This window comes from Grampus griseus, assembly GCF_964374135.1.
Source record: "Grampus griseus genome assembly, chromosome: 9".
In the NCBI taxonomy this organism is placed as follows: domain Eukaryota; kingdom Metazoa; phylum Chordata; class Mammalia; order Artiodactyla; family Delphinidae; genus Grampus; species Grampus griseus.
Genome location: NC_139003.1, coordinates 104,335,960 through 104,362,066, shown reverse-complemented (window position 1 = coordinate 104,362,066; position 26,107 = coordinate 104,335,960). Strand labels below are relative to the sequence as shown.

The 26,107-nt window shown below is 38.8% G+C and overlaps 1 protein-coding gene across 1 annotated transcript in view; it reads left to right on the top strand.

Moving 5' to 3' along the window:
• Positions 1-413: 413 nt before the first annotated feature.
• Positions 414-26,107, top strand: part of LOC309827259 (uncharacterized protein) — a 104,413-nt gene continuing 78,719 nt past the window's right edge. Inside the window, exons 1-3 of the mRNA XM_082661804.1 lie at positions 414-510; positions 617-671; positions 3,024-3,146. Of these exons, the coding sequence (XP_082517930.1) occupies positions 634-671; positions 3,024-3,146 (161 nt within the window). The 5' untranslated portion in view covers positions 414-510; positions 617-633. The remainder of the gene's footprint in view (positions 511-616; positions 672-3,023; positions 3,147-26,107) is intronic.

Here is a 26,107-nt window from a genome sequence, read left to right as displayed (position 1 = left end):
GGATTATCTAAGGGAACTGTGTGGAAAGCAAAGGAAAACAAGAGCAAAATCAAAAAAGAACAAGCCTAGCGCTGGAATAAAAATGTCTTTGACTGTATTGACCGGGTTGCAAAGCTGTGTGCCCTCTGACACCCACGTACAAGGGGCCCAGGGAGAGCATGGAAAGGGCAGAATCTCCCAGGACAGAGAACGTGTCCCAGAAAGCTGCCCCGAGGCTTTTGCAGATGCTGGAGCAACCACAGGGGCCGGATTGCATGACCCCTGGCATCAAGCTGCTCTAAGAGAATTTACACAGAGCTAAGTGGGTGTGAGTCATTGAGCAATTCTTTTCACTTACATCACTAAAAGGCCACAGCGTGTTTTAAGTCCAAGCACAGCATATTTTCCCCTAAATTCAAACCTCTGCGTTTGAACCTAGTCATATCATCCAGTCAACAACTCAGGGTCTAGAGTGGGCAGCAAACTCAGCGACAGCGTGTTGGTGTCTGAGGGGAAAAGCCTCATTTGCAGGTAACATCTGCTGGCCGGGCTTGGGCCTCCAGAGAGCACTTTTCATGGAGGCCATTAAACATACAAATGGTTCCTAAACTCCAGCTTATTTTGTGTCTCACGTCAGCAAGCTGGAATCATCAGATGCTTTCTCTGTTCAGCAACACTGGGCACGGAGACAGGTGAGTGCTAAACTGGCAGTGCTTTTACTCTGAAGAATAAACCCCTACAGAAAATCTCAGTCGTTACCTTTGTGGATTTTCCTATCATTTTTTGAGGGTTTATTCAAAATATAGAAAATGTATTTTTGCATGTTTTGAATGATGCTAGATTCATTTGCATAAGAGTTTCATTAAATATAAATAATTTCCTCGTACATTCTCTCCCTCCCCCCCAACACAAAAATTACAGCACAGTCATTCAACTCAGAATAGGGAAATGTCAAAACAAATTTCAGGATCCAGGATCGTTTGCACTGCCTGTGAATTAACTATTTTTAGCCTAAGCATAAGACATTTTTAGTGGCTGAAGTCAGCTGATGTAGCCTTGTTCGTGTGACCCAACTGAGAGATGAAGTTGGCTGTGATCATGGGCCCAAATATATACATTCTAACTTAGTTTATTTAATGCACGAGATGCCTGACGACCAACGGTAACATTTGTTTGAAGTTTTCAGAACTCACAAAGGATTTTCCCTTTTTAATTGTCTTTAAACTTGAAGCAGACTTAGATTAACTTCCAAAAGATTGGAGATGTCTCTTTTAATTCAGTAGCTAAACTCCATTTAAGATGATTTTAGGTCTTGGCATGATTGCTAACGGGACCTTAGAAATCATCCTGGAAACATCGTTCGATTCCCCTTTCACGTTGTGTCAAGAGTTGTCCTCACTGACTTTCATCTGTGTTTTGTAAACACAGATTAATTTTATCAGGACCTCTTCTTACGGAGTTGTTAACATGCTTTTATTTCTTTTGGAAAGATGATGTATTAACTAATTTAAATGTGGAAGTAGAGTCAACTATGTTCTCAATAGAATGATAGTCCATACTCCAATTTCATTTTATTTTACTTCATTTCATTGATTCTTATTTACAGGGGAGACTAGACACCTTCCCAGCCATGAGGATTCTAAATTAGTAGTTGAATGTGAGCATCATCTCAAACTCCAGGTCGATGACATCCTAAATCAGTCCAGACTAAAGCTCATTCAAGCTAAATGACATGTCTCATAACTGGTTTTTATCTTCTTTGCTTATGAAAGCATCTTTTAAAGATGTATGAGTGAGAAGAGAAATGAGCAGGGCAAGAATCTAAAGACATCAGGGAAGACAGCAAAGAGAAGAATTAACCAAAACCATGAACTCATACACTTTTTCCTTTATAGTTTTATTAGTTTGTAGGAGTTGAACACCTTTGCAGTTTAGGGTGATAAGAAAATGACTGCTTCACTTTATCACAAAAGATGATCTCTTGTTAATTTCACACTATGGGTCTTCAATTTTATGAACAACATATAGTTTTTTATATATACATATTTTTATCTATTTATTTATTTGGTTGCACAGGGTCTTAGTTGTGGCAGGCAGGCTCCTTAGTTGTGGCACATGGGCTCCTTAGTTGTGTCATGCGAACTCTTAGTTGTGGCATGCATGTGGGATCTAGTTCCCTGACCAGGGGTTGAACCCGGGCCCCCTGCATTGGGAGTACGTATTCGTAACCACTGGACCACCAGGGAAGTCCCAACAACATATAGTTTTAAAACATCATTTTTTAGCCCTTTTTCTTTGGCCTCATATCCCTTACTTAGTAGTTTCTTCCCCAGCTTGAGTATGGTTAAATTCATTATTTTATTTCTATAATTTGGAGGATGCTGGATCTCATATAATCGATGTGTAAATAAATCCCTGCCCCACCATTTGCCAGGTGAATGAAATGGGAATAACAATGCCTACCTCATGGAACTGGATGAAAGAGTTACTAGTATGATGTAAGGAAATCCCTAGCACACACAATGTCTGGTAGACAGGTGTCTTTCACAAATATGTGTTGAATTAGAGAATCTCTTCATGAAATTATTGAAGATTCATATATACCAAAGTTACAGACTCAGATCACACAATTAAGTGCTGGAGACAGGATTTGAACCCAGGTTCTATGGCATTGTTCCAACCACCTTTACGAGCCCAAAGATGTCAAGCCAGAACAGTAATAAAACATACACAATAATGTTTTATATGTATTATGCTTATAACACTGTATTCTAGAATTAAAATTTTCTAGGAGAGTCAAACTTAAATGTTCTCACTAAAAAGAAAGATAATTATGTGAGGTGATGGAGGTCTTAAATAGCTAGATGGGAGGAATCCTTTCATAAGTTATACATATCAAGTGATCACAATGTATATTTTCATATCTTACAATTTTATGTGCTTATTGTACCTCAATAAAAATTAAAAAAATAAACCTTAAAAATAATAAAGCTATTCGAATGTTTCCCATCACATTTGACATAATATTCTACCTTTTCGCCCAGATTTACACAGCTCTGCATGCCTCCCCTTGCTACTGCTCCAACTTCATCCCACAGCAGCCGTAAGCCAGCCACTGACACACCAGCCATACGGGCTTTTTGTATGTGGAATTCCGTGTTTCCGAGGTAAGGGCTTCATACTTGGAGGTGCTCCCAGCCTGGCATCCTCTTTCCAATGACATTCACACTGCAGGTTCCTTCCCAACAATCAGAAATCAGAGACAGCTTTCTGGCCAGATGGTCCCTTCTTACCAGATAGCACCATCTTTTAGCTTTCTGATCAATGAAAGAAGGGCATTATTTATGTATTGATTCACTTACTTCCTCTCTGTCTGACTTGAGAGGATGTATATTCCCCAAGAGTATGTCTTCTCATTCAACATTATTTTTTCAGCTCTGGGTACAGAGGAGTGGCTGATGATGAGAAACCACTCCAAAAAAAATGTGTTGAATTGAGAAATGTGAGACAGTTATTTGAAGAGCATACAAAAAAGTAATTTGGGAAGAATGCACAATTTGCATGTTAAATCTACCTTCATTCTTTACTTATTAGTACATTAAAATTAAAGTAAGTTTTGTAATGAATTTGATCACAAACACATACAAATGTGAGGCACTTAATTATATAACAGTACAGCATTGTGTGGTGGTTTTAAACGCTTTAAGATCTGTTTTTATTATCCTCATCAAAATGGAAACACAGAATGAAACGGTACTCATGGGAAACTCACAGAACTTAGGAAGGCATCTATGGATTTCAGGTTTTTTTAACCTACTGCACAAGTGTTGAAGAAGTTGCATGGTTTCAGATGTGTTTCTGGGTGCAGGACTGTGAGATTGGTGGTGATCTTGGGACCCCTTGATTCCTTGAGAGGCCTGAACCAAGGAGCACGTTATTTTCTCCTTCAGCATCTTAATGAAATCGTCTGAGTGCAAAGTCATTCTCCTGTTTGATAGAAGAGTTTAGTACAGTTAGGAATTTTGCTAATTGCCAGGACTGAAGTCTAAGGTTCCTGACTCAATCATAAATATCTATGCCAATAACTTACTTTCTGATAAAAGCAGATGGATTTGATTTTGCAAAAATCTGGATGATTCACTATTAGATATAATTGCTATTGTGTGAACAAAAGAAAGCTGCATTTCCACAGTAAGAGGAAAAGGGTGCATTTCCTTAGCGTTGATAAAATAGCATTCAAAGGATTGACGTGCGATGGTCATATAATACCTTTGGCAAAACTGGCCACCCTCATGGGAACTGAATACTGATAATGAATTCCACTGTCGCCGTCACTTAGTGCTTAGTACAGGTACATGTCATTGTGTCAACAACAGATGATTTTCAATTTAATTGTCCCACATCTTCTATAATTCTAAAGATGATGTTTCCATAAGAAGAAAGGAAATTATAAATAACCTGCAAAATTAAGGCCCCAGATTTTTATTATGAATAATTCATTGTCATTATTCTATCCCACCATTTTTATACTGATCCTTAGGAAGTTACAGCTAAATTTTAAACTATAGAAAAGGACGATAGAACTATTAGACATCTGGCATGCTTTACTTTTTTATGAAACTTGACTTTATCTCAGAAGAAACAAACTCATAGAATGACATTTTGTTAACACAAAATCCCTGCTTGCTTGAATTTGCACTTGTTAAATTTTAACTGAGCTAAAAAGAGAAATCTTTCATCATACCACTTGCTGCCAGGCCTGTAACGAAAGACACCCTGCTGGTTGTAGCTCTAATAATAAACTTTCTTTCATATGGGCCTTTCAAAGTTACAGGGTCACAAAGTACCTGGAAATAAATCTCAAAAAGAACAGCAAATTCTGGAATCGCATCCAAATTCTTTATGCCTGTGACTATAACAGAGTTAATAAGTTGTAGATGTAAGTGAATAACTGCGAGCAGACCCAGAGGTGAGTATGTTCAACAGATAAAAACGAGCAGGTGTTGAGGGCCCGCAGAAAGGAGCTATGAGCTGCAGGGGTTTAGGGCAGATACTTGCAGAATTTCACTTAGGCTGTGGGAAGCATAGCTGAGGGCCTAGGATGAGGGAGCCTTGGAGATGAATGCACATGGGAGACCACCGCACACCTGGAGCCTGGAAGGGCATGGGGGCCTGAGCTGATGTCATGCTCATGAGCTTGTCAACAGTCATTGGTTAAATCCTTGTGAACATGAAAGCCTTAACTGTTCATTTTCTGGGACTATCTCCTATGTAAAGCCTAAGGGAGCCCAACCATCCCCCACTTTGCACAAAGATGACTCACTCTCATTCTTTCCTTTCTTTCTTCTTCCCTCCAATATTGAGAAATGGCAAAGGTTCAGTTAGAAGACTTGATACATTTTGATATTTGACACTTGAGCCCCTCCCAGTGTTAGGAGTAGGTCCTCATTACAGGGAGGCGTTTCCCCTTCTTCCCCACCTCCCTGTCTCTGGACACATTTACTTTGCTTTACATCTGACATAAGTGTCATTTTAGTTACATATTTCCTCCCTTGTTCAAGACACAGCACCTCTAGGGGAATCTGTACATGACATCTCTTTTGGGGTCATCCTTTCCTCATTTTGTTCCTAGTATAGTATCAGTATTTCTCTTTTTCCGTATTATTTAACTCCATGGTAAGAAATTTCAAAATACACTTTGTTAGTTTGCTTATTATTAATTTTTTATTAGAACAGCCTTTCTTATGCTTAAGTGATTGCGTTTTCCCTTACTAAAATCCATTTTTATTTTAGCTGAGTTAATTCCCCAAGGTATTGAAGAATTCTTCTCTGATTTGTGCTAAATTATAAACCACCTACGAGTTTTGCATAGTGGCGTTTACAATGTGGCTTTTATCGTTGGCTCACCATAAAATCTACTTTAGGTTAAGTTTAACTTTTTAAGGCAAGTTGCAGTTTGTTACTAGGCCACATTTCTGATGGCTTCATTAAATAACAATTGATTTGCATTTAGGCACAAAGTCCTGCTTTACCAGGGAGGCTCTTGACCCAAAGAAATGTTATCAGTCACCCAAGTCAACACTTCCATTTAATGCTTAAAATTTGCCAGTGCTTTGCCAAGGTGTAACCTGTCACCTTGATCATTTTCAACACTTCCAGTGACTGGTAATCAAAATCATCCTGTTTCATATTTGGTCATCTATTCTGAGGTAAAGTGCTACCTGAACTAAAACCAATATGCCCTTCACTTCCCTTCAATGGTCTTTGTCACAGACCTTGTGGAAAAGAAAAAAGTTAATATCCATGTGACAGCTCTACAATTATCTGTAAATGTTTCCATTCCTCCATTCAGTCTCTTCATTTAATGGACTTCACAGACAACTCACCGGTGTCTCTTAAGGGGATTTGCTCGTGCTACTGACAGGACCCTCAAATTAGACCAAGAAAAGCCAAGTGTAGGACAGGGCTGTTGCCTATCTTAAGGCATGTTTTCTGTGCATCTGAGGGTCACAGTAAGGATTTTTGAATCACATCACTCTGTTGACTAACATTAGGTTTATAATTAAAACTTTTATTTTTAAAATTTGTGCATTTATTTATTCCCTAAAACGCTGCTCTATGGGAGCCCCTGAAGATGGCTGTACCATTTTATATTCCTATCAGCAATGCACATGGGTTCTTGTTTCTCTGTGTCCTTACCAACACTTGGTACTGTCTGTCTTTTTATTACACATACTCTAGTGGACATTTGGTTTAATTTGTACCTTCCTAAAGACTAACGAAACTATCTTTTTATTTGCTTATTTATCATTCAGATATCTTTTTTGATGAGATGGCTTTAAAACTTATGCTCAGTTTAAAATTGAGATTTTTATTTAGTTATAATTGAAAAGTTGAGTTCTTTACAATCTATCAAATACATGATTTGCAAGTGTTTCCTTCTAGCTTATGACTTCCCTTTAATCTTTTATCTTTTTACTGTGTTGAATTTTATTTAATTATTTTTTTATACAGCAGGTTCTTATTAGTCATCCATTTTATATACATCAGCGTATACATGTCAATACCAATTGCCCAATTCATCACACCACCACTCCCACCCCCCAGCACTTTCCCCCCTTGGTGTCCATACGTTTGTTCTCTACATCTGTATCTCAATTTCTGCCGTGCAAACTGGTTCATCTGTACCATTTTTCTAGGTTCCACATATATGCATTAATATACAATATTTGTTTTTCTCTTTCTGACTTACTTCACTCTGTATGACAGTCTCTAGATCCACCCACGTCTCAACAAATGACCCAATTTAGTTCCTTTTTATGGCTGAGTAATATTCCACTGTATATATGTACCACATCTTCTTTATCCATTCATCTGTCAATGGGCATTTAGGTTGCTGCCATGACCTGGCTATTGTAAATAGTGCTGCAATGAACACTGGGGGGCATGTGTCCCTTTGAATTATGGTTTCCTCTGGGTATATGCCCAGTAGTGGGATTGCTGGGTCATATGGTAACTCTATTTTTAGTTTTTTAAGGAACCTTCATACTGTTCTCCATAGTGGCTGTATCAATTTACATTCCCACCAACAGTGCAAGAGGGTTCCCTTTTCTCCACACCCTCTCCAGCATTTATTGTTTCTAGATTTTTTGATGATGGCTATTCTGACCGGTGTGAGATGATAATCTCATTGTAGTTTTGATTCACATTTCTCTAATGATTAATGATGTTGAGCGTTCTTTCATGTGTTTGTTGGCAATCTATATGTCTTCTTTGGAGAAATGTCTATTTAGGTCTTCTGCCATTTTTCGATTAGGTTGTTTGTTTTTTTAATATTGAGCTGCATGAGCTGTTTATATATTTTGGAGACTAATCCTTTGCCTGTTGATTCGTTTGCAAATATTTTTTCTCATTCTGAGGGTTGTCTTTTGGTCTTGTTTATGGTTTCCTTTGTTGTGCAAAAGCTTTGAAGTTTCATTAGGTCCCATTTGTTTATTTTGTTTCTATTTCCATTACTCCAGGAAGGTAGATCAAAAAAGATCTTGCTGTGATTTATGTCAAAGAGTGTTCTTCCTATGTTTTCCTCTAAGAGTTTTATAGTGTCCAGTGCTACATTTAGGTCTCTATGCCATTTTGAGTTTATTTTTGTGTATGGTGTTAGGGAGTGTTCAAATTTCATTCTTTTCCATGTAGCTGTGCAGTTTTCCCAGCACCACTTATTGAAGAGAATGTCTTTTCTCCATTGTATATCTTTGCCTCCTTTGTCATAGAATAGTTGACCATAGGTGTGTCAGTTTATCTCTGAGCTTTCTATCTTGTTCCATTGATCTATGTTTCTGTTTTTGTGCCAGTACCATATTGTCGTGATTACTGTAGCTTTGTAGTATAGTCTGAAGTCAGGGAGTCTGAGTCTTCCAGCTCTGTTTTTTTTCCCTCAAGACTGCTTTGACTATTCGGGATCTTTTGTGTCTCCATACAAATTTTAAGATATTTTTGTTCTAGTTCCATAAAAAGTGCCATTGGTAATTTGAAAGGAATTGCATTGAATCTGTAGATTGCTTTGGGTAGTATAGTCGTTTTCACAAAATTGATTCTTCCAATCCAAGATCATGGTATATCTCTCCATCTGTTGGTATCATCTTTAATTTCTTTCATCAGTGTCTTATAGTTTTCTGCATACAGGTCTTTTGTCTCCCTAGGTAGGTTTATTCCTAGTTATTTTATTCTTTTTCTTGCAATGGTAAATGGGAGTGTTTCCTTAATTTCTCTTTCAGGTTTTTCATCATTAGTGTAAAGGAATGCAAGAGATTTCTGTGCATTAATTTTGTATCCTGCAACTTTACCAAATTCATTGGTTAGCTCTAGTAGTTTTCTGTTGGCATCCTTAGGATTCTCTATGTATAGTATCATGTCATCTGCAAACAGTGGCAGTTTTACTTCTTCTTTTCCAATTTGTATTCCTTTTATTTCTTCTTTTTTCTCTGATTGCCATGGCTAGGACTTCCAAAACTATGTTGAATAATAGTGGTGAGAGTGGACATCCTTGTCTTGTTCCTGATCTTAGAGGAAATGTTTTCGGTTTTTCACCATTGAGAATGATGTTTGCTGTGGGTTTGTCACATATGACCTTTATTATGTTGAGGTAGGTTCCCTCTATGCCCACTTTCTGGAGAGCTTTTATCATAAATCGGTGTTGAATTTTGTCAAAAGCTTGCTCTGCATCTATTGAGATGATCATATGGTTTTATTCTTCAATTTGTTAATATGGTGCATCACATTGATTGATTTGCGTATATAGAAGAATCCTGGCATCCCTGGGATAAATCCCACTTGATCATGGTGTATGATCCTTTTAATGTGTTGTTGGATTCTGTTTGCTAGTATTTTGTTGAGGATTTTGCATCTATATTCATGAGTGATATTGGTCTGTAATTTTCTTGTTTTATAGTATCTTTTTTTTTTTTTGCGGTATGTGGGCCTCTCACTGTTGTGGCCTCTTCCGTTGCGGAGCACAGGCTCCGGACACGCAGGCTCAGCAGCCATGGCTCACAGGCCCAGCCGCTCCGCGGCATGCGGGATCCTCCCGGACCGGGGCACGAACCCGTGTCCCCTGCATCGGCAGGCGGACTCCCAACCACTGCACCACCAGGGAAGCCCTATAGTATCTTTGTCTGGTTTCAGTATCAGGGTGATGGTGGCCTCATAGAATAAGTTTGGGAGTGGTCCTTCCTCCACAATTTTTGGAAGAGTTGAGAAGGATGGGTGTTAGCTCTTCTCTAAATGTTTGATACAATTCACTGTGAAGCCATTTGGTCCTGGACTTCTCTTTGTTGGAAGATTTTTAATCACAGTTTCAATTTCATTACTTGTGATTGGTCTGTTCATATTTTCTATTTCTTCCTGGTTCAGTCTTAGAAGGTCATACCTTTTGAAGAATTTGTCCATTTCTTCCAGGTTGTCCATTTTATTGGCATAGAGTTGCTTGTAGTAGTCTCTTAGGATGCTTTGTATTTCTGCAGTGTCTGCTGTAACTTCTCCTTTTTCATTTCTAATTTTATTGATTTGAGTCCTTTCCCTCTTTTTCTTGATGAGTTTGGCTAATGGTTTATCAATTTTGTTTATCTTCTCAATGAAACAGCTTTTAGTTTTATTTATCTTTGCTATCGTTTTCTTTGGTTCTATTTCATTTTTTTATGCTCTGATCTTTATGATTTCTTTCCTTTTACTAACTTTGTGTTTTGTTTGTTCTTCTTTTCTAATTGCTTTAGGTGTAAGGTTAGATTGTTTATTTGAGATTTTTCTTGTTTCTTGAGGTAGCATTGTATTGCTATAAACTTCCCTCTTAGAACTGATTTTGCTGCATCCCATAGGTTTTGGATCGTCGTGTTTTCATTGTCATTTGTCTCTAGGTATTTTTTTATTTCCTCTTTGATTTCTTCAGTGATGTCTTGGTTATTTAGTAACGTATTGTTTAGCCTCCATGTGTCTGTGTTTTTTACGTTTTTTCCCCTGTAATTGATCTCTAATCTCATGGCGTTGTGGTCAGAAAAGATGCTTGATATGATTTCAGTTTTCTTAAATTTACTGAGGCTTGATTTGTGACTCAAGATGTGATCTATGCTGGAGAATGTTTTGTGCACACTTCAGAAGAAAGTGTAATCTGCTGTTTTTGGATGGAATGTCTTATAAATATCAGTTAAATCTATCTGGTCTATTGTGTCATGTAAGCTTCTGTTTCCTTATTAATTTTCTGTTTGGATGAACTGTCCATTGGTATAAGTGAGGTGTTAAATTCCCCCACTATTATTGTGTTACTGTCGATTTCCCCTTTTGTAGCTAAAGCAGTTGCCTTATGTATTGAGGTTGTCCTATGTTGGGTACATATATATTTATAATTGTTATATCTTCTTCTTGTATTGATTCCTTGATCATTATGTAGTGTCCTTCCTTGTCTCTTGTAACATTCTTTATTTTAAAGTCTATTTTAACTGATATGAGTATTGCTACTCCAGCTTTCTTTTGATTTCCATTTGCATGGAATATCTTTTTCCATCCCCTCACTTTCAGTCTGTATGTGTCCCTAGGTCTGAAGTGGGTCTCTCGTAGACAGCATATATATGGGTCTTGTTTTTGTATCCATTCAGCAAGCCTGTGTCTTTTGGTTGGAACATTTAATTCATTCACATTTAAGGTAATTATCGATATGTATGTTCCTATTACCATTTTCTTAATTGTTTTGGTTTTGTTTTTGTAGGTCCTTTGCTTCTCTTGTGTTTCCCACTTAGTGAAGTTCCTTTAGCATTTATTGTAGAAATGGTTGGTGGTGCTGAATTCTCTTAGCTTTTACTTGTCTGTAAAGCTTTTGATTTCTCCATCGAATCTGAATGAGCTCCTTGCTGGGTAGAATAATCTTGGTTGTCGGTGCTTCCCTTTCATCACTTTAAATATGTCATGCCACTCCCTTCTGGCTTGTAGATTTTCTGCTGATTTAATCAGCTGTTATGGGAGTTCCCTTGTATGTTATTTGTCATTTTCCCCTTGCTGCTTTCAATAATTTTTCTTTGTCTTTAATTTTTGCCAATTTGTTTACTGTGTGTCTTGGCGTGTTTCTCCTTGGGTTTATCCTGTATGGGAGTCTCTGTACTTCCTGGACTTGCGTGATTATTTCCTTTTCTATGTTAGGGAAGTTTTTGACTGTAATATCTTCATATATTTTCTCTGGTCCTTTCTCTCTCTATTCTCCTTCTGGGACCCCTCTAATGTGAACATTGTTGCATTTAATTTTGTCCCAGAAGTCTCTTAGGCTGTCTTCATTTCTTTTCATTCTTCTTTCTTTATTCAGGTCTGTAGCAGTGAATTCCACCATTCTATCTTCCAGGTCACTTATTCTTTCTTCTGCCTCTGTTATTCTGCTATTGATTCCTTCTAGTGTATTTTTCATTTCAGTTATTGTATTGTTCATCTCTGTTTTTTTTTTTTACATCTTTATTAGAGTATAATTGCTTTACAATGGTGTGTTAGTTTCTGCTTTATAACAAAGTGAATCAGCTATACATACACATATGTTCCCATATCTCTTCCCTCTTGCATCTCCCTCCTTTCCACCCTCCTTATCCCACCCCTCCAGGTGGTCACAAAGCACCGTGTTTGTTTATTTTTTAATTCTTCTAGGTCTTTTTTAAACATTTCTTGCATCTTCTCAATCTTTGTCTCTATTGTTTTTCCAAGGTCCTGGATCATCTTCACTGTTATTATTCTGAATTCTTTTTCTGGAAGGTTGCCTATCTCCACTTCATTTAGTTGTTTTTCTGGGGTTTTATCTTGTTCCTTCATCTGGTACATAGTTCTTTGCCTTTTCATCTTGTCTATCTTTCTTTGAATGTGGTTTTTGTTCCAGAGGCTGCAGAATTGTAGTTCTTCTTGCTTCTACTGTCTGCCCTCTGGTGGACGAGGCTATCTAAGAGGCTTGTGCAAGTTTCCTGATTGGAGGGACTGGGTGGGTAGAGCTGGCTGTGTTTTGGTGGGCAGAGCTCAGTAAAACTTTAATCCACTTGTCTGCTGATTGGTGGGGCTGTGTTCCCTCCCTGTTGGTTTTTTGGACTGAAGCAACCCAACACTGGAGTCTACCTGGGATCTTTGGTGGGGCTAATGACAGACTCTGGGAGGGCTCATGCCAAAGAGTACTTCCCAGAACTTCTGCTTCCTGTGTCCTTGTCCACGTGGTGAGCCACAGCCACCCCCCCGCCCCCTGCAGGAGACTCTCCAGCACTAGCAGGTAGGTCTGGTTCAGTCTCTATGGAGTCACTGCTCCTTCCCCTGCATCCCAATGTGCACACTACTTTGTGTGTGCCTCCCAAGAGTGGAGTCTCTCTTTCCACCAGTCCTGTCAAAGTCCTGCAGTCAAATCCCACTAACCTTCAAAGTCTGATTCTCTAGGAATTCCTCCTCCCATTGCAGGACCCCCAGGTTGGGAAGCCTGACATGGGGCTCAGGACCTTCACTCCAGTTGGTGGGCTTCTGTAGTATAAATGTTCTCCAGTTTGTGAGTCACCAACCCAGCAGTTATGGGATTTGATTTTATTGTGATTGTGCCCCTCCTACCATCTCATTGTGGCTTCTCCTTTGTCTTTGGATGTGGGGTGTCTTTTTTGGTGAGTTCCAGTGTCTTCCTGTAGATGATTGTCACCTTTAATCTTCTTAATGATGTTTTTTGAAGCACAAGATTATATATTTTTGATATAGTTCAGTTTACCAATCTATTATTTTATGTATCATGAATTTGGTGTCAGATCTAAGAACTTTTTGCCCAAACTAAAGTCATGAAGATTTTCTCTTATATTTTATTTTAAAAATTTTATAATTTTTGCTGTTATATTTACTTCTATGATTCACTTTGAGTTATTTTTTTGTGTGTGGTGTGTGTGGTAGAGGTCCAGCTTACTAATTTACTTGTGGATATCCATTTTTTTCTGGCTTCATTTGTTGAAAAACTGTCCTTTCCCATTGAATTACCTTGGAATCTTTGTCAAAAGTCAAACACCCATAAATGTACTTCTGTATAGTTATTTGTACAACTTTTAAAAACTAGTTGCAACATTTAACACAACACTGAGGCACTTTATCAAGACTGAATCAACTGTTTAAGAATTAAAAGTTTAACAAAGGAGAAATTGAGTTTTTTTTAAAAAGTACTTAAATAAAATATTAATAAGTTTGAGATGCATTCATCCTCACAAACAAATAAAATATGCATCAGCAGAGATTTTAAAGTACACAGAAAAGCTTTCAAATGATTGATTCATCTATATACAATGTTATAGCATTAAATTAAGTGCATATATATATATATATATATATACACACATCATCATCATCAGTCAGACAAAAACCTAGGAACTCAGGTGGCAGCAAAGGCTGGAGGAGCCCAGTATTCCCCTGAAACAACAAGATCAAGGTCACAGGGTGGTGGGGCAGTGAGGGACCCACGGGGAGTAGGTGGATGGAGGCTGCTCAGGACACATCTGATGTGTGAACGAGGCCGTGGTCAGTCACAGAGCCAAATGTCAGATGAGAAAAAAAAAAAAACACTCAGTGATGAATGGAGGAGGAGAGGATGAAAGAGTCAATTGTGATCAAAACTCAGTTTTAAAACCAGCGTTAACAGTCAGTCTCTCTCGAGTCTTCCTACATTTTAAGATCTAAGCAAGTGAGAATGAATTTTGGCCAAGAAAATTATGAAAGAATATTATTGTATGCTATTTTGCTGTAACTAACCCTGAAATAGCACCTGAAAACTATTTTTCTGGAGTGCCTACCATGTCAGGCGTTATGCTAGGTGTTTTCATGAGTATTTCCTTAGTTTAGGCACCGTGTGAAGTATAACTTTCAGAAAGATAAAAGGAAAAATACATGTTTAAGGCCCAGAGGACCTGGATTCAGATTTATAACCAGGTCCTCTTTCCTCATGTCTACTGCAGCCTGAAAGCTAATCATAGAGAAATGCAGTGGGTGAGTCACTGATTTCTTTTTGCCCTGTCCTCTAACTTTCAGGAACTGCACATCCAGGCCCTGTGAGATTAAAGAACGCTCCATCAAAATGGGACAGCTAGTTCATTCTAGCTCAGGTCCACATGGCTTTGGGTGATAAAGCATGCTCTAAATGTATGCAGCTTCTATGTCCCAATAAATTTCTGCTGAGAACAGATTATTAGGAAAGTGTTGCAAGGTTTCTTTGGGCCAAAATATTTTATTTTTGTTTTATCCCTGTCACCTCCAGTTCTACCTAAAGAGGTGATGGTTCAGAGTATATATATTCAGAGTATATTCTGTGCTGAGAACTGTGATGAACATGTATTACATACTGTCTGTTTTTTTCACCAGAGTGCACCACTCTGATGCCCATTTAGGGCAGGTGGTCTAGATTTTGTGTGTGTAAAAATCACACTGGGAAATTTTAAAATGCAGTTTCCTGGTGGTTCTACCACAAAAGATCCTGATTGAATAGTTCTGGGATGGAGTCCCATATATTTAAAAACCCCACAAAATCCTCCAGGTGATACGATGCAGATGGTGAGAGATGAAATTTTGAAAATCTCCCCTCTACTTCGTGTCTCTATTATGGGTGGGTGGTGGTAGATGCTGAGACTTGATTCAAGGATGTAGATATGCCGATTCTGGTGGTAGTTATCACAACTAACATTAATGAAAATCCAGAAAGTTAAATGCTGATATCCACAGCTATGATTCAGAGAAGACAGATCAGATCAGACAGCCATCAGGTGGTAGAACGCAGATATGCATCTAGTCTGGTTACCACCTGGGCAGGATGGAGTTAAAGCTGTTGATCTGTTATATACTTCTTTTCTGGAAAGAAAAGAAGGTTGATGACTTGGTTTGATCAGCTTGTAAAAATAACTTGGTAATTTGACCCCTTGGAAATAAAAGCAATGATATTTGATCAAAGGAGAAGCCTTATCTAAGACCTGGGTATCTCTGGTTTAGGATTGTTTATGGAAAACAAACTAACAATATGATTTTTGAGGGCTGGCTCTTCAGAGAATGTCATACAAGATAAATTGCTCTCAGAGTCTACAAAATGGAGCTGTTTCATAATGTGAATTCTTGCCACTGTGTGAGGTGAGCACAAGTCTCTGTTAGAGACCTCATTTCAACTTGAGTCAGGCACTGTGTGTCCAGGGTGGGAAGGTCGGCTTTAGGAAGCCGTGTAAGATGTCCCGGATCTCTGACTGTATCCTTGAAATTGTTAGTAACGCTTAATCCTTGGTAAGATCTTTGATTCGACAATCCGACCCATCGTGTTAGATCACTTAATCTTCCATCTTCTCATTGGTTAAAGCACCTCATCACAGTACAAGGAACAGATTTACCTTCACTTAAATGATATTGTGGGACTCTGAAATTTCACTGCAGTTTCAAAAGCTTCTTGAAGGGAGGAAATAGTTAGCATACTTGTGAAGACTAGTTCTCAAGCAGGAGAATATGGTAGCACAAATTGTCACACATACTTTATCCTAAATTAACATGGTAATTAAAATGGCCATCTGTGTCCGCTAATTGCCTTTATCCAGAGCAAGATTAGAACTTCTTCTATCTCTATGACCATTTACAACTTGGAGCTTGGCACCAAGTTAAACATAGGTTAAACTCTCATCCTCCCAGGAGAAGGAGAGATACAGCACCCATTTCAAAGAGATGGCTTCCAGACCCTCAAGAAAAACATTCTTGATTGTAAAACTGGAGAGAAGCCCATTTAGCTTTTAAAAAGGTCTACATGCATCTCAAAGGGACAGAGAAAGGATTTGCAATTACATTGTCTAAAGGAAGTACTCTAGGAAGAAAGCAGGGGGACCTCTACCCTCTTTTCACTAGGAAGATTTAAAACATTTATTTTAAGGTTTGTATTTGCTCTTACAGTAGCACAAGCTTCCTGGCAAAAATGAGATTTTACCAGAATTTAGAATAAAGCATATGTTTTATAAATGAGGTTTTTACTGACTTAATATTTCCTAGCAGTTCGTTTACTTATTCTGAGCAGCTTTCAACTCCACAAGGGCTTGTTAATAAACCTCAGGGGAACTGTTTGCCTGTGTCAATCGAAAGTCCTTAGCACATTTTGTTATGAAACACACAGACACAGACACAGACACACACACACACACACACACACACACACACACACACACACACACACAGACGGAAGCCTTGAGAACTACAGAACTCCCTTCTCCTGAGATATTTTGGAAGTTAAATGTAAAGGTTTCAGACCAGTGACCACTTCATGTTTTATTTTTGGCATGAAATAAAATGATGCATCTTTAAATAACCCACTTTTAAAATGAGGCATCTCTAGAAAAATCTTGCAGTGGAAGAGATCAGACTCATGCAACACAACCAGGGTTCTTCCAAAATGAGCAAAAAGGCTATTCTAATGTCAGCATCGTCTGCAGTGTTGCAGCCTTTCCCCTGCTAGTGTCAGAATGTAGATCCATCTACCCCTCCTGCCTTCCCTCATTAAATACCAGCATGTCCCTCACCTGCCAAGAAGTGTCAGCCCCTGGCTTTGTGGAAGGCTCTAGAAAGGGCTCAGGTGTCTTCCAGTCCGGTGTGACTGCTGAGCCAAGACCAGGACCTGAAGGAGCACTCCTGCACCTCAGATGGGTTTCCAATCACAGGTAGAAATTTGCCAGGGGGTAAAGTTGCATACGGCTTCCCAGGCAAACGAGAGGCATAAGGACTTGAAAAAGGATATTTAGAAATGATTATTTTTTGGTGGTGACGTGTTAAATTAGAAATGTCTTGAGAACAGCTAGAATGTGAGTTAGGGGTATCTCTTGAAGAGCTGAAGCTGCATCGCGTTAGCAGAGCATCTTATACTCATCCTGAAGATATGGACAAAGGAGGCCTTTGAGTAGGAATGGAATGAGATGTGCAACTGTAATAAAATATTTCTCCCGTGACAGTTGGAACAGACAGGAGGTGGCAGGAAGGTCCTAGAGAGGGATCTTGCCATACGAGGGGGAGTCAGAATGGCAGGAATTGAGCCACTGGTAGAAGGGATGAACAGGAATTGGATTAACTCCATCAAAGGTGAGAAGTGGAAGGGCATCATTTGGGGATTTGCCTTACAGCTGTGAACTTGCCAGGAGCAAGCAAAAGCATAGCCAATTTTTGATAAAATTTGGACTCTTGAAAAATGGAATTCCTTTGATGTTTCTTATAAATTTAAAAAAATCATACTTTATAACCAGATTTCTTTCTGCAGAGCCTATGGCTGCCATGATGGCCCAAAGATCTGTTTAATTAACAAGTGTCCAAGTTGGCACAGAGGCTGCAGAGTAAAGCAGCCGGTCCCATCTTCCTCGGGCTGCCGCCTTGCTGTGTCACTTCTGACCATGGTCCTAACTGGGCTGAATGTCACATTCCCCAAATGCAGAATTTGAATAGGTTAGTCCTAGGTTCTGGAACTCTTACTTAACATCCCCTAATTAGGAGCTCATGGCCTAGTTTTCTATTTAAAATTCTCCTATATTTGGTTCTCATGAGAAAAATTCTTCCACATCTCTGAAAATCTTTGTTCACATCTACCTTGCGTGAATGAATTAACCAGAGGTATATATACCGGATACTTTCCCTCTTTTTTTAATTAAGATAATCTTTTTCATGTTAAAAAATAGTCTCAGATTGTTCTCGTCTGTGAAGTGAGAATGTAACTTTGAAACTCTTCTAGAAAATCAAAGAAAAGGACAGGACGTGATTTCTCCTCACTGGTGATATTATGCTTCTCAGGCGCTTGGGATGGAGTTCACAGGGGTAGATTTGGTCGTCCTGATGCTTGGCCTCAGAGGCCCTCTTCAAGTGCTCCAATTTATTTTTTCACACTAATTAGGAGATATTCATTTTGTCCCAGTTAAACATTCAGGGAGAAACTGTATCTCCATATATATAGTTCAGTTTACTGAAGCTCACAGGCAGGCAATGCCCTGATGGAAAGTATTCCTCGAGGAATGTGTGGGACAGAGCAGGAAGGCGATTCTCCTGCCCCTGCTCTGGGTGCTAGAAGGTGCCGTGGAGCTTTGCTTAACAGTCATCTGCTAATTTTAACAGTTCGGTACCACGTATTTCTTCCTAAGGTGAGGAAACAGAATCTCATAAAATGGATTAAACTGCCCCATGTTTTGTAACTGGTAAAAAATGAATATTTGGGGGAACAAGGATTGGAGCAAAATTGATTTTGAAGACTTTTCACTCACTTCCATCCAAATTCAAACAACCCATTACCCTTCCCCTGGAAGCAACGCTGAAAAGTAAGAAACAGCCACCCCAACTGACAGCCATGGAAGAAAATCTTGCCAGGAAGGAATGAGCTCTGTTAAGGGTCTAATACTCTATTCCCTGCTAGTCTGTCACATTTACCATCAGATTTAATTAGCAAAAGAATCCCCCATGAAGAAAATACTATTATCTTCGTTTTTACAGATGAGGAAAACAAACAAACCATAACACCACCAACCAAAAAAACCAACTACATTTCAGATGACTAAAGCTGGAATCAACTGTGTGAGTGCTCAGCTCCAAATGTCCACATCTTTGGAATGTCCACATTTTATCAACGGAATGTCCACACCTGGGATAATCTTCACAGAGGTCAGGATCCAGGGAACTGTGGTTACAAACAACTACACGAGTTGATATTATTGTCTCTACCTTCTAATTGAGGAAACAGAGGTATAGTGAGATTATACGTCTCAACCATATTTATAGAGTTTGAGTGTGCAAAGTGGGACTTCTACTACTTTTCTCCAGTGGTCTGTCTTACCTGACCCCTACAGCCACTCGGGACACTGCAGTATCTGTACTTTTATTTGGGATTTTCTCTCTGCCCTGCCCTCCGTGTTAGCAAACTTAATCTTCAAGATTCTGGGCATTTTATAACAGAACCCAAAACTTTATAGGAATCTGCAATGGACCCAAGCATTGTGCTATACGCTGGAGAAACTCCAGCAGGAAATTCCCTTGCTGTGATTAGTCTAATAGAGAATTCCCTTCAATCTTGGTCACATCGCACTCCTTCTAAGAAGTTTGTTCACAAACCTCCAGGAAGTAGTAAGGTCTATCTTTCCCTCGCCCTCCTAGCTGTTTCCTGTGGGCCTGATGAGACCTTCATCAAAACCATCCTTTGACTATGCCTACTTATAATCTGTGATGTCTGCTAAAATTTGACTTTGGAAGGACAAACTAATGCTATTCTTCCTCTGTCTTCTGCAGTCCCTTACATAGGACTCAATGAATATTTGCTTAATTTAGAAGTAGGGTAAGAACACCCACAGATCCAGAATGGAAAGGAAGGAACAACCTCGTTACCCAGAAGGAGTCAACCAGAATTGCAGAATGACTCAACAGAGCCAGATGGCATTTGGGAAGGCCCAGTAATCCTTCCCTCGTTCATCTCTCTCATCATCTTTCTGGGCAAAATTTTCATAAAAACTGCTTGAAAGCTCAGATGCTTTGGGGCTGTCATCCTGTCGCTATGATAATTACTGTGCTAATCACAACACCTTGCAGATTAGTGGAGATTAACAGTGGGTAGGAAGGGTGAGCAGGCAGACTGGCTCAAAGGCAGAAGTTGCAGAGCCCCCGGAGGACTCCTGTGCACAGGCTGGTGGAGGAGAAGCAAACACATATTCCCACGAGTTGCTCGGGACGGCTTTTGCGAGCCGTGTGCCCTGGGAGTTAGTGGAGGGGTGCTAAGCCTGAACCCCAGCACTGCCAGTGGTGACTCAAGAGGGAAAACCTGCGACATAGTTTCACCAGAAATTAAGGGAAATCAAATGAGAAAAAAGGTTGCAACTCTGAATTGGCGTGGGCTTCCCAGGAATAAATAAAGTGGTTGCGCTTGTTACCTGAGGACTCTTCAGAACCCTCAATATGTCAATATGAGTCATGAGTCTTCAAGTTTAAGTGCAGGTACTTATCAGAACTCTGACATTTTTGACCCTAGAATTCTTGGCTCCTCCCCTACCCTAGCCCCCCAAAACACCATTTCACAGGATGGGTGTTGTATAGAGCACTCTGGAAAATCCTGACCTAGAAGTAGATTTTAGGAAGAGAAAGTCAATTAGCTTTCTTTGAGGATTAATTTGGTACCAGCTATGGGTGTTAGGGGCTTTTATATACATTTCCTCATTGCACCTACCCAAATCAGTGACACAGAGAATACTATTTTTCTTATACAGATGTGAGCGTGACAACTCAAAAAGCTTACATGGCAAAGTCAAGTTCAGTGGGGCTGTGACTTGAGTTAAAGTCTGCTGATGGTTTCCCTGATGGGACAGAGAGACTGCAACTCCTGGTCAGGGCAGAGAAGGGCTCTGCTCAGCTGTGGGACAATGCAGAAGCTCCGACATGACTAAGGGTCTGTTAGTGTGGTGAGGAAGAGTGCGGAAAACAGCACTTAGTTTTAGCAACCACTGAAGTCATTAAAAGAGGACATATGATTAAGTGGAAGATAGGTAACAGAGTTAGGAAACTGGGGCGCCATTCTAGAGATCTCTGCCTCCCTGTTAGGTGCCTGAAGGAAATATTTGATAGCAAGCCATGAACAACTGAAAAAGCAGCCCTTTATAAAACTCTAGTGCGTGAGGAAGGACCCCACAAAAGCTTCAGTTGCCTGAAGCTTAGATTCAAGACACAAAGCAAAAGAGAAACCACTTCTCAAGGCCTAGATTCAGGAGGGTTAGTTATTCACTTCAAACTCTCTGGGATAAAGCACAAGTCTCCTGACCCAACTTACCTGCCACAATGAGGGATCCCTCCTCTCCTAGGCAACTCCCGTTGCATTGAAAGGGCGGCATCTGTGGGCTGATATTCCAATGCATGAGGCCTTTGAATCTGGGTTAGAACTTTGGTCTGGGGCTTATTAAAATGCCCCTGCTCTTTGCTGTGTGACTGTCTACCAATTCCTGTGGGTACAACGAAGCTGAAGGTGGGGATGGTTGTGCTGGTGGTGGTATCTCCCCAAAACCAAACCTTTCAGGAGGAAGTGTCAAATAAACTGTAAAGGGCATCATACATAGTCTTAAAAGCAACAAGGTCAAGGACACAGAGAGTGGTTTGGTTTTTCTAAGGATGGAATAAGGATATTTTACATTATCTTTTCTGCTGACTGCAACCAAAAGTCCTGGTTGGAAACCTAAGACAATGATTGGAGGGCAGTATGTTTCGTGTGGTTGTGTGATGTATGTGTGTGGGCGCATGTGGTGTGAATGTGTGTGTACGTGTGGTGTTTGTGTTTTTCCTCCTGAATCCCTTGGCTTAGACTCAGGGCAGCTTAAACGGCTGGCTGTTCAATGCTCATGATCAGAAAATCTCCAAGATAAACCCTTTCTGTTTCGAGGACCAGGTTGCCTAAGGGATGGAGAGAGGGACATCCTCTGCTTTGTTTCTTTGTTTATTGTGCGTTGTTTTAGATTTTTCCTAGCCTAGCCACTAAATAAGACTCAATCCCCAAAATACCTTTATGTGGAGTTAATGACAATATCTGTTGCTAAAACAGCTAAAACTCTGGGAGGAAAATCCTCCTTCCTGACCAGATTAACTGGGAAAAGAATCCTCTGTTTTCTGATCAGTGAAGGAGGATTTTTGCTACCTTTTACTTCTTTCTGTCCTCCTGTTTCTTTAGCCCAGAGGTAGACCCAGTTTCAGGAAGTGTGTGATAAGATGAGGGTGTGGGGATGGACAAATCCATAGTTTATAATGAGTAGACAAGAAAAAGAGGCTACTGAGTGCTGGAGAATTGAGGAAATTATAGAGGGGAGGGATCTCCAGAAAGAGATTCTGTCGAGCTGTGTATGACATTCTGGGGTACAGATGCATAGAATCGACCTAAAACAACAACCCAAGTTAAATTGAGAAATGAACTATGAGGTAAACCAACAACTAGGAAGCTGACTGTGTTCTGGATAGAGCTCATACAGAGCACATTTGAATATCTCTGCTCAGACTTTAAACACTGAACCCACAATGTAACTACAGAAGGTGAGTCAGACTTGCAGCTGGATACTAACTGGGATCAAAGATACAATAAAAAAGTAAAAGGAGAGAGAAAAGAAAAAGATCAACCTTGGAAACAGTGATCAATAGAAGGCTGTGATGGGTATATTAATATCAGACAAATCAGACCTCAGAAGAAGAAAAAGCATCAGTGATAACAAGGGACATTAAACATGGTAAGAGTCAGTTCACCAAGAAGACTACAAATCCTGCATAAACATGCACCTCATAACAGAGCTTATAACAGCATATGACACATACAACAAAAACTGGTAAAACTGAAAGGAAAAATGGAAAGTATCCCATTAAGTGATAAAATAAGCTGGCAGAAGACCTAAAAAACAACATGAACCAACTAAACCAAACTGATAGTTTTAGAATGCTCTACCCAACATCAGCAGAAGACAGACTGTTTCAGGTTCATGTGGAATATTTATGTAGACATATCCTCAGTCTTAAACAAAACCTTAAATTTAAAATAATTGAAATGTGAAAATATATATTCTTTGACATAAAGAAAATTAACTAGATAGCAGTAACACAATGATAACTAGAAAATCTTCCAAATATTTCGAACTTAAACAGCAAACTTCCACATAATCCATGGGTCAAACAAGTCTCAGTGGAAATTAGAAAATAGTTTGAACTGAATCAAAGTGAAAATAAAACATGAACTTTCGGGAGGTAAAACTAAAGCAATGTTTAGGAGGAAATTTATAACATTAAACCTATAAACTAGCATAGGTCTCAAATTCATAATCTTACGTTTCACCTTGAGAAACTTAAAAAAAGAGAGAGCAAAATAAAGCAAAGAAATTGAAAAAATAAATATTACAGTACAAATCAATAAAATTGAAAAAATAAAACCAACAGAGACAATCAATAAAACCAAATGGTCTTTTTTTGAAAAATCAGTGAAATTGATAAACTTCAAACAATAATGGAATAAAAGATATGACATGAATTACCAATACCAGAAATTAAAGAGAGGATATTACCATAGAACTCAAAGATATCAAAAGGATAATAAGTGAATAGTACCAATAACTCTATGCAAAAATTTGACAACTTAGATTAAAAGGACAAAATACTCATTAGATAAATACCATAAAGTTTATTCAAGAAGAAACAGATAACAAAAATACTACTATACCTATCAAAGAAATTGAATTTGTAGTTAAAAATCTTCTGAAAGAGATAACTCCAGGACAAACTGGTTTCATCAGTTAAGTCTACCAAACATAAATGGAAAAAATAATAGAAATTCTATATAATCTCTTCCAGGAAATAGGAGTAACTCACAACTCATTTTATGAGGCTAGCATTATCTTGATGACAAAACCATAGAAAAGCAGTGCATGAAAAGAAAACTATAGACAAATATTTTTTATAAATTTAGACACAAAAATTCTTGACAATATATTAACAAATCAAATAGTCAATATATAAAATGAAGAAACCCCATCACTACCAATTTAAATTTATACTGGGAGTGGAAGATTGGTTCAACATTTGAAAAGTCAATAAAATGTTCCATATTAGAAAATACATGATAATTTCAATAGATGAAAAAAAATTCAGAAAAAAAATTTAACATTTATTCATAATCAAAACTCTCAGAAAACTAAGAATAGAAGGGAATTCCCTTATCTTGATAAAGGACATCACTTTAAAGGAAATATAGAAGAAAACCTGTGATTGTTTGGATGTATCAAAAATAAAACCATTGGGGTTTCCCTGGTGGCACAGTGGTTGAGAGTCTGCCTGCCGATGCAGGGTACGCGGGTTCGTGCTCCAGTCTGGGAAGATCCCACATGCCACGGAGCGGCTGGGCCCGTGAACCATGGTCACTGAGCCTGTGCATCCGGAGCCTGTGCTCCGCAATGGGAGAGGCCACAACAGTGAGAGTCCCGTATACTGCAAAAAAACCCCAAAAAACCAAAAACAAAAAATAAAACCATTGCACTGTGGAAAAACATTGCTAAGAAAATAAAAAAAACAAGCTACAGACCAGGAGGAGGTATACAGTTCCCATATTCAACAAATCATTTGTGTCTAGAATATACAAAAAGCTCTCAAAATTCAAAGATAAGTAGCCAAACAACCTAGCTAAAAAAGGGTAAAAAATTTGAAAAGACACTTCACCAAAGAAGCTACATAGTTGGAGAATAATCATGTAAAAATATGTTTAGTGTCATTATTATTTGGGAAATGCAAATTAAAACAATAAGTACCACTTCTCATCTATTAGAAATAATAAAATTTTTAAAATTTTGACATTTCCAAGTGCTGTTGAGGGTTTGTATCAACTTGAAATCTCATTCATTGCTTGAGGGAATGCAAAATGGTGAACCCATATTTTACAAGAGGTGTGCAGATGCTTATAAAGTTAAATTTACACTAACCATTGGACTCAGCTATTCCCTCCCCAAGTATTTATACTAGAAAACTAAGAAATTCTGTCCACACAAAAGCACAAAAATGACTATAGCAGCATTACTCATAACGGCCCCAAACAAGAAATAACTCAGATATTCATCAACAGATGAATAAAGTCTGATAAATCTATATAAAACACTACTCAAACATAAAAAGTAATGTTCTATTGATGCCTGGAAATTTGTGGTCAATATCAGTTGCACTATATTTAATGAAAGTAGTCAGATCCAAAAGGCTACATAGGTGTGATTTCATTTACATGACATTTTGGGAAATGCACACGTACAGAGAGAGAAAGCAGACGTAATTGCCAGGAGGTAAAGGTGAGGGGTGGGTTTGACTAGGAAGGGGCAGAACAAAGGGAATTCTTGTGGAAATGAAACCATGCTCTATAATGATGTTGATGGTGGTTATACAATCCCAGGCGTATGGGAGATATCTGGTCTCCCATGTTCATTGCAGCATTATTCACGATAACCAAGATACAGAGGCAACCGGTGTCCCTGAAGAGATTAATGGATAAAGAAAATGTAGTATATACATGTAATGGGATATTATTCAGCCTTAAAAAAAGAAAATCCTGCCGTTTGTGACAACATGGATGAACCAAGAGGACATTATGCTCCGTGAGACAAGCCAGTCACAAAAGCACAAATGCTGCATGATTCCACTTACAGAATGTATCTAAATTAGTAAAACTCATAGAAGCAGAGAATACAGTAGCAGTTGCCAGGGCTTGGGGAGTGGGGAAAACCAGGTGTTGTGATTCAACGAGGGTAAATTTTCAGCTACGCTAGATGAGTACGTCCTAGAGGTCTGCCGCGTGACACAGCACCTATAGTAAACAATATGGTGTCGTGCACTTGTCTCCTGTTATGTGTTCTTACCACGAAACAAACAAACAAATCAAAAAATAAGGGAACACAAGGAAACTTTGGGAAGTGTTTGACATCTGTCATCTTGATTGTGATGCTGGTACCCCAGGCATTTGTCTATGTCCAAACTCATCAAATTATACACATTGCATATGTGCAATTTTTTAATCAATTACCTCTTAGTAAAGCTGTTAAAAACACAGAATTGTAAACCTTAAAAAGTGAAATTTACCAAATGTAAATTC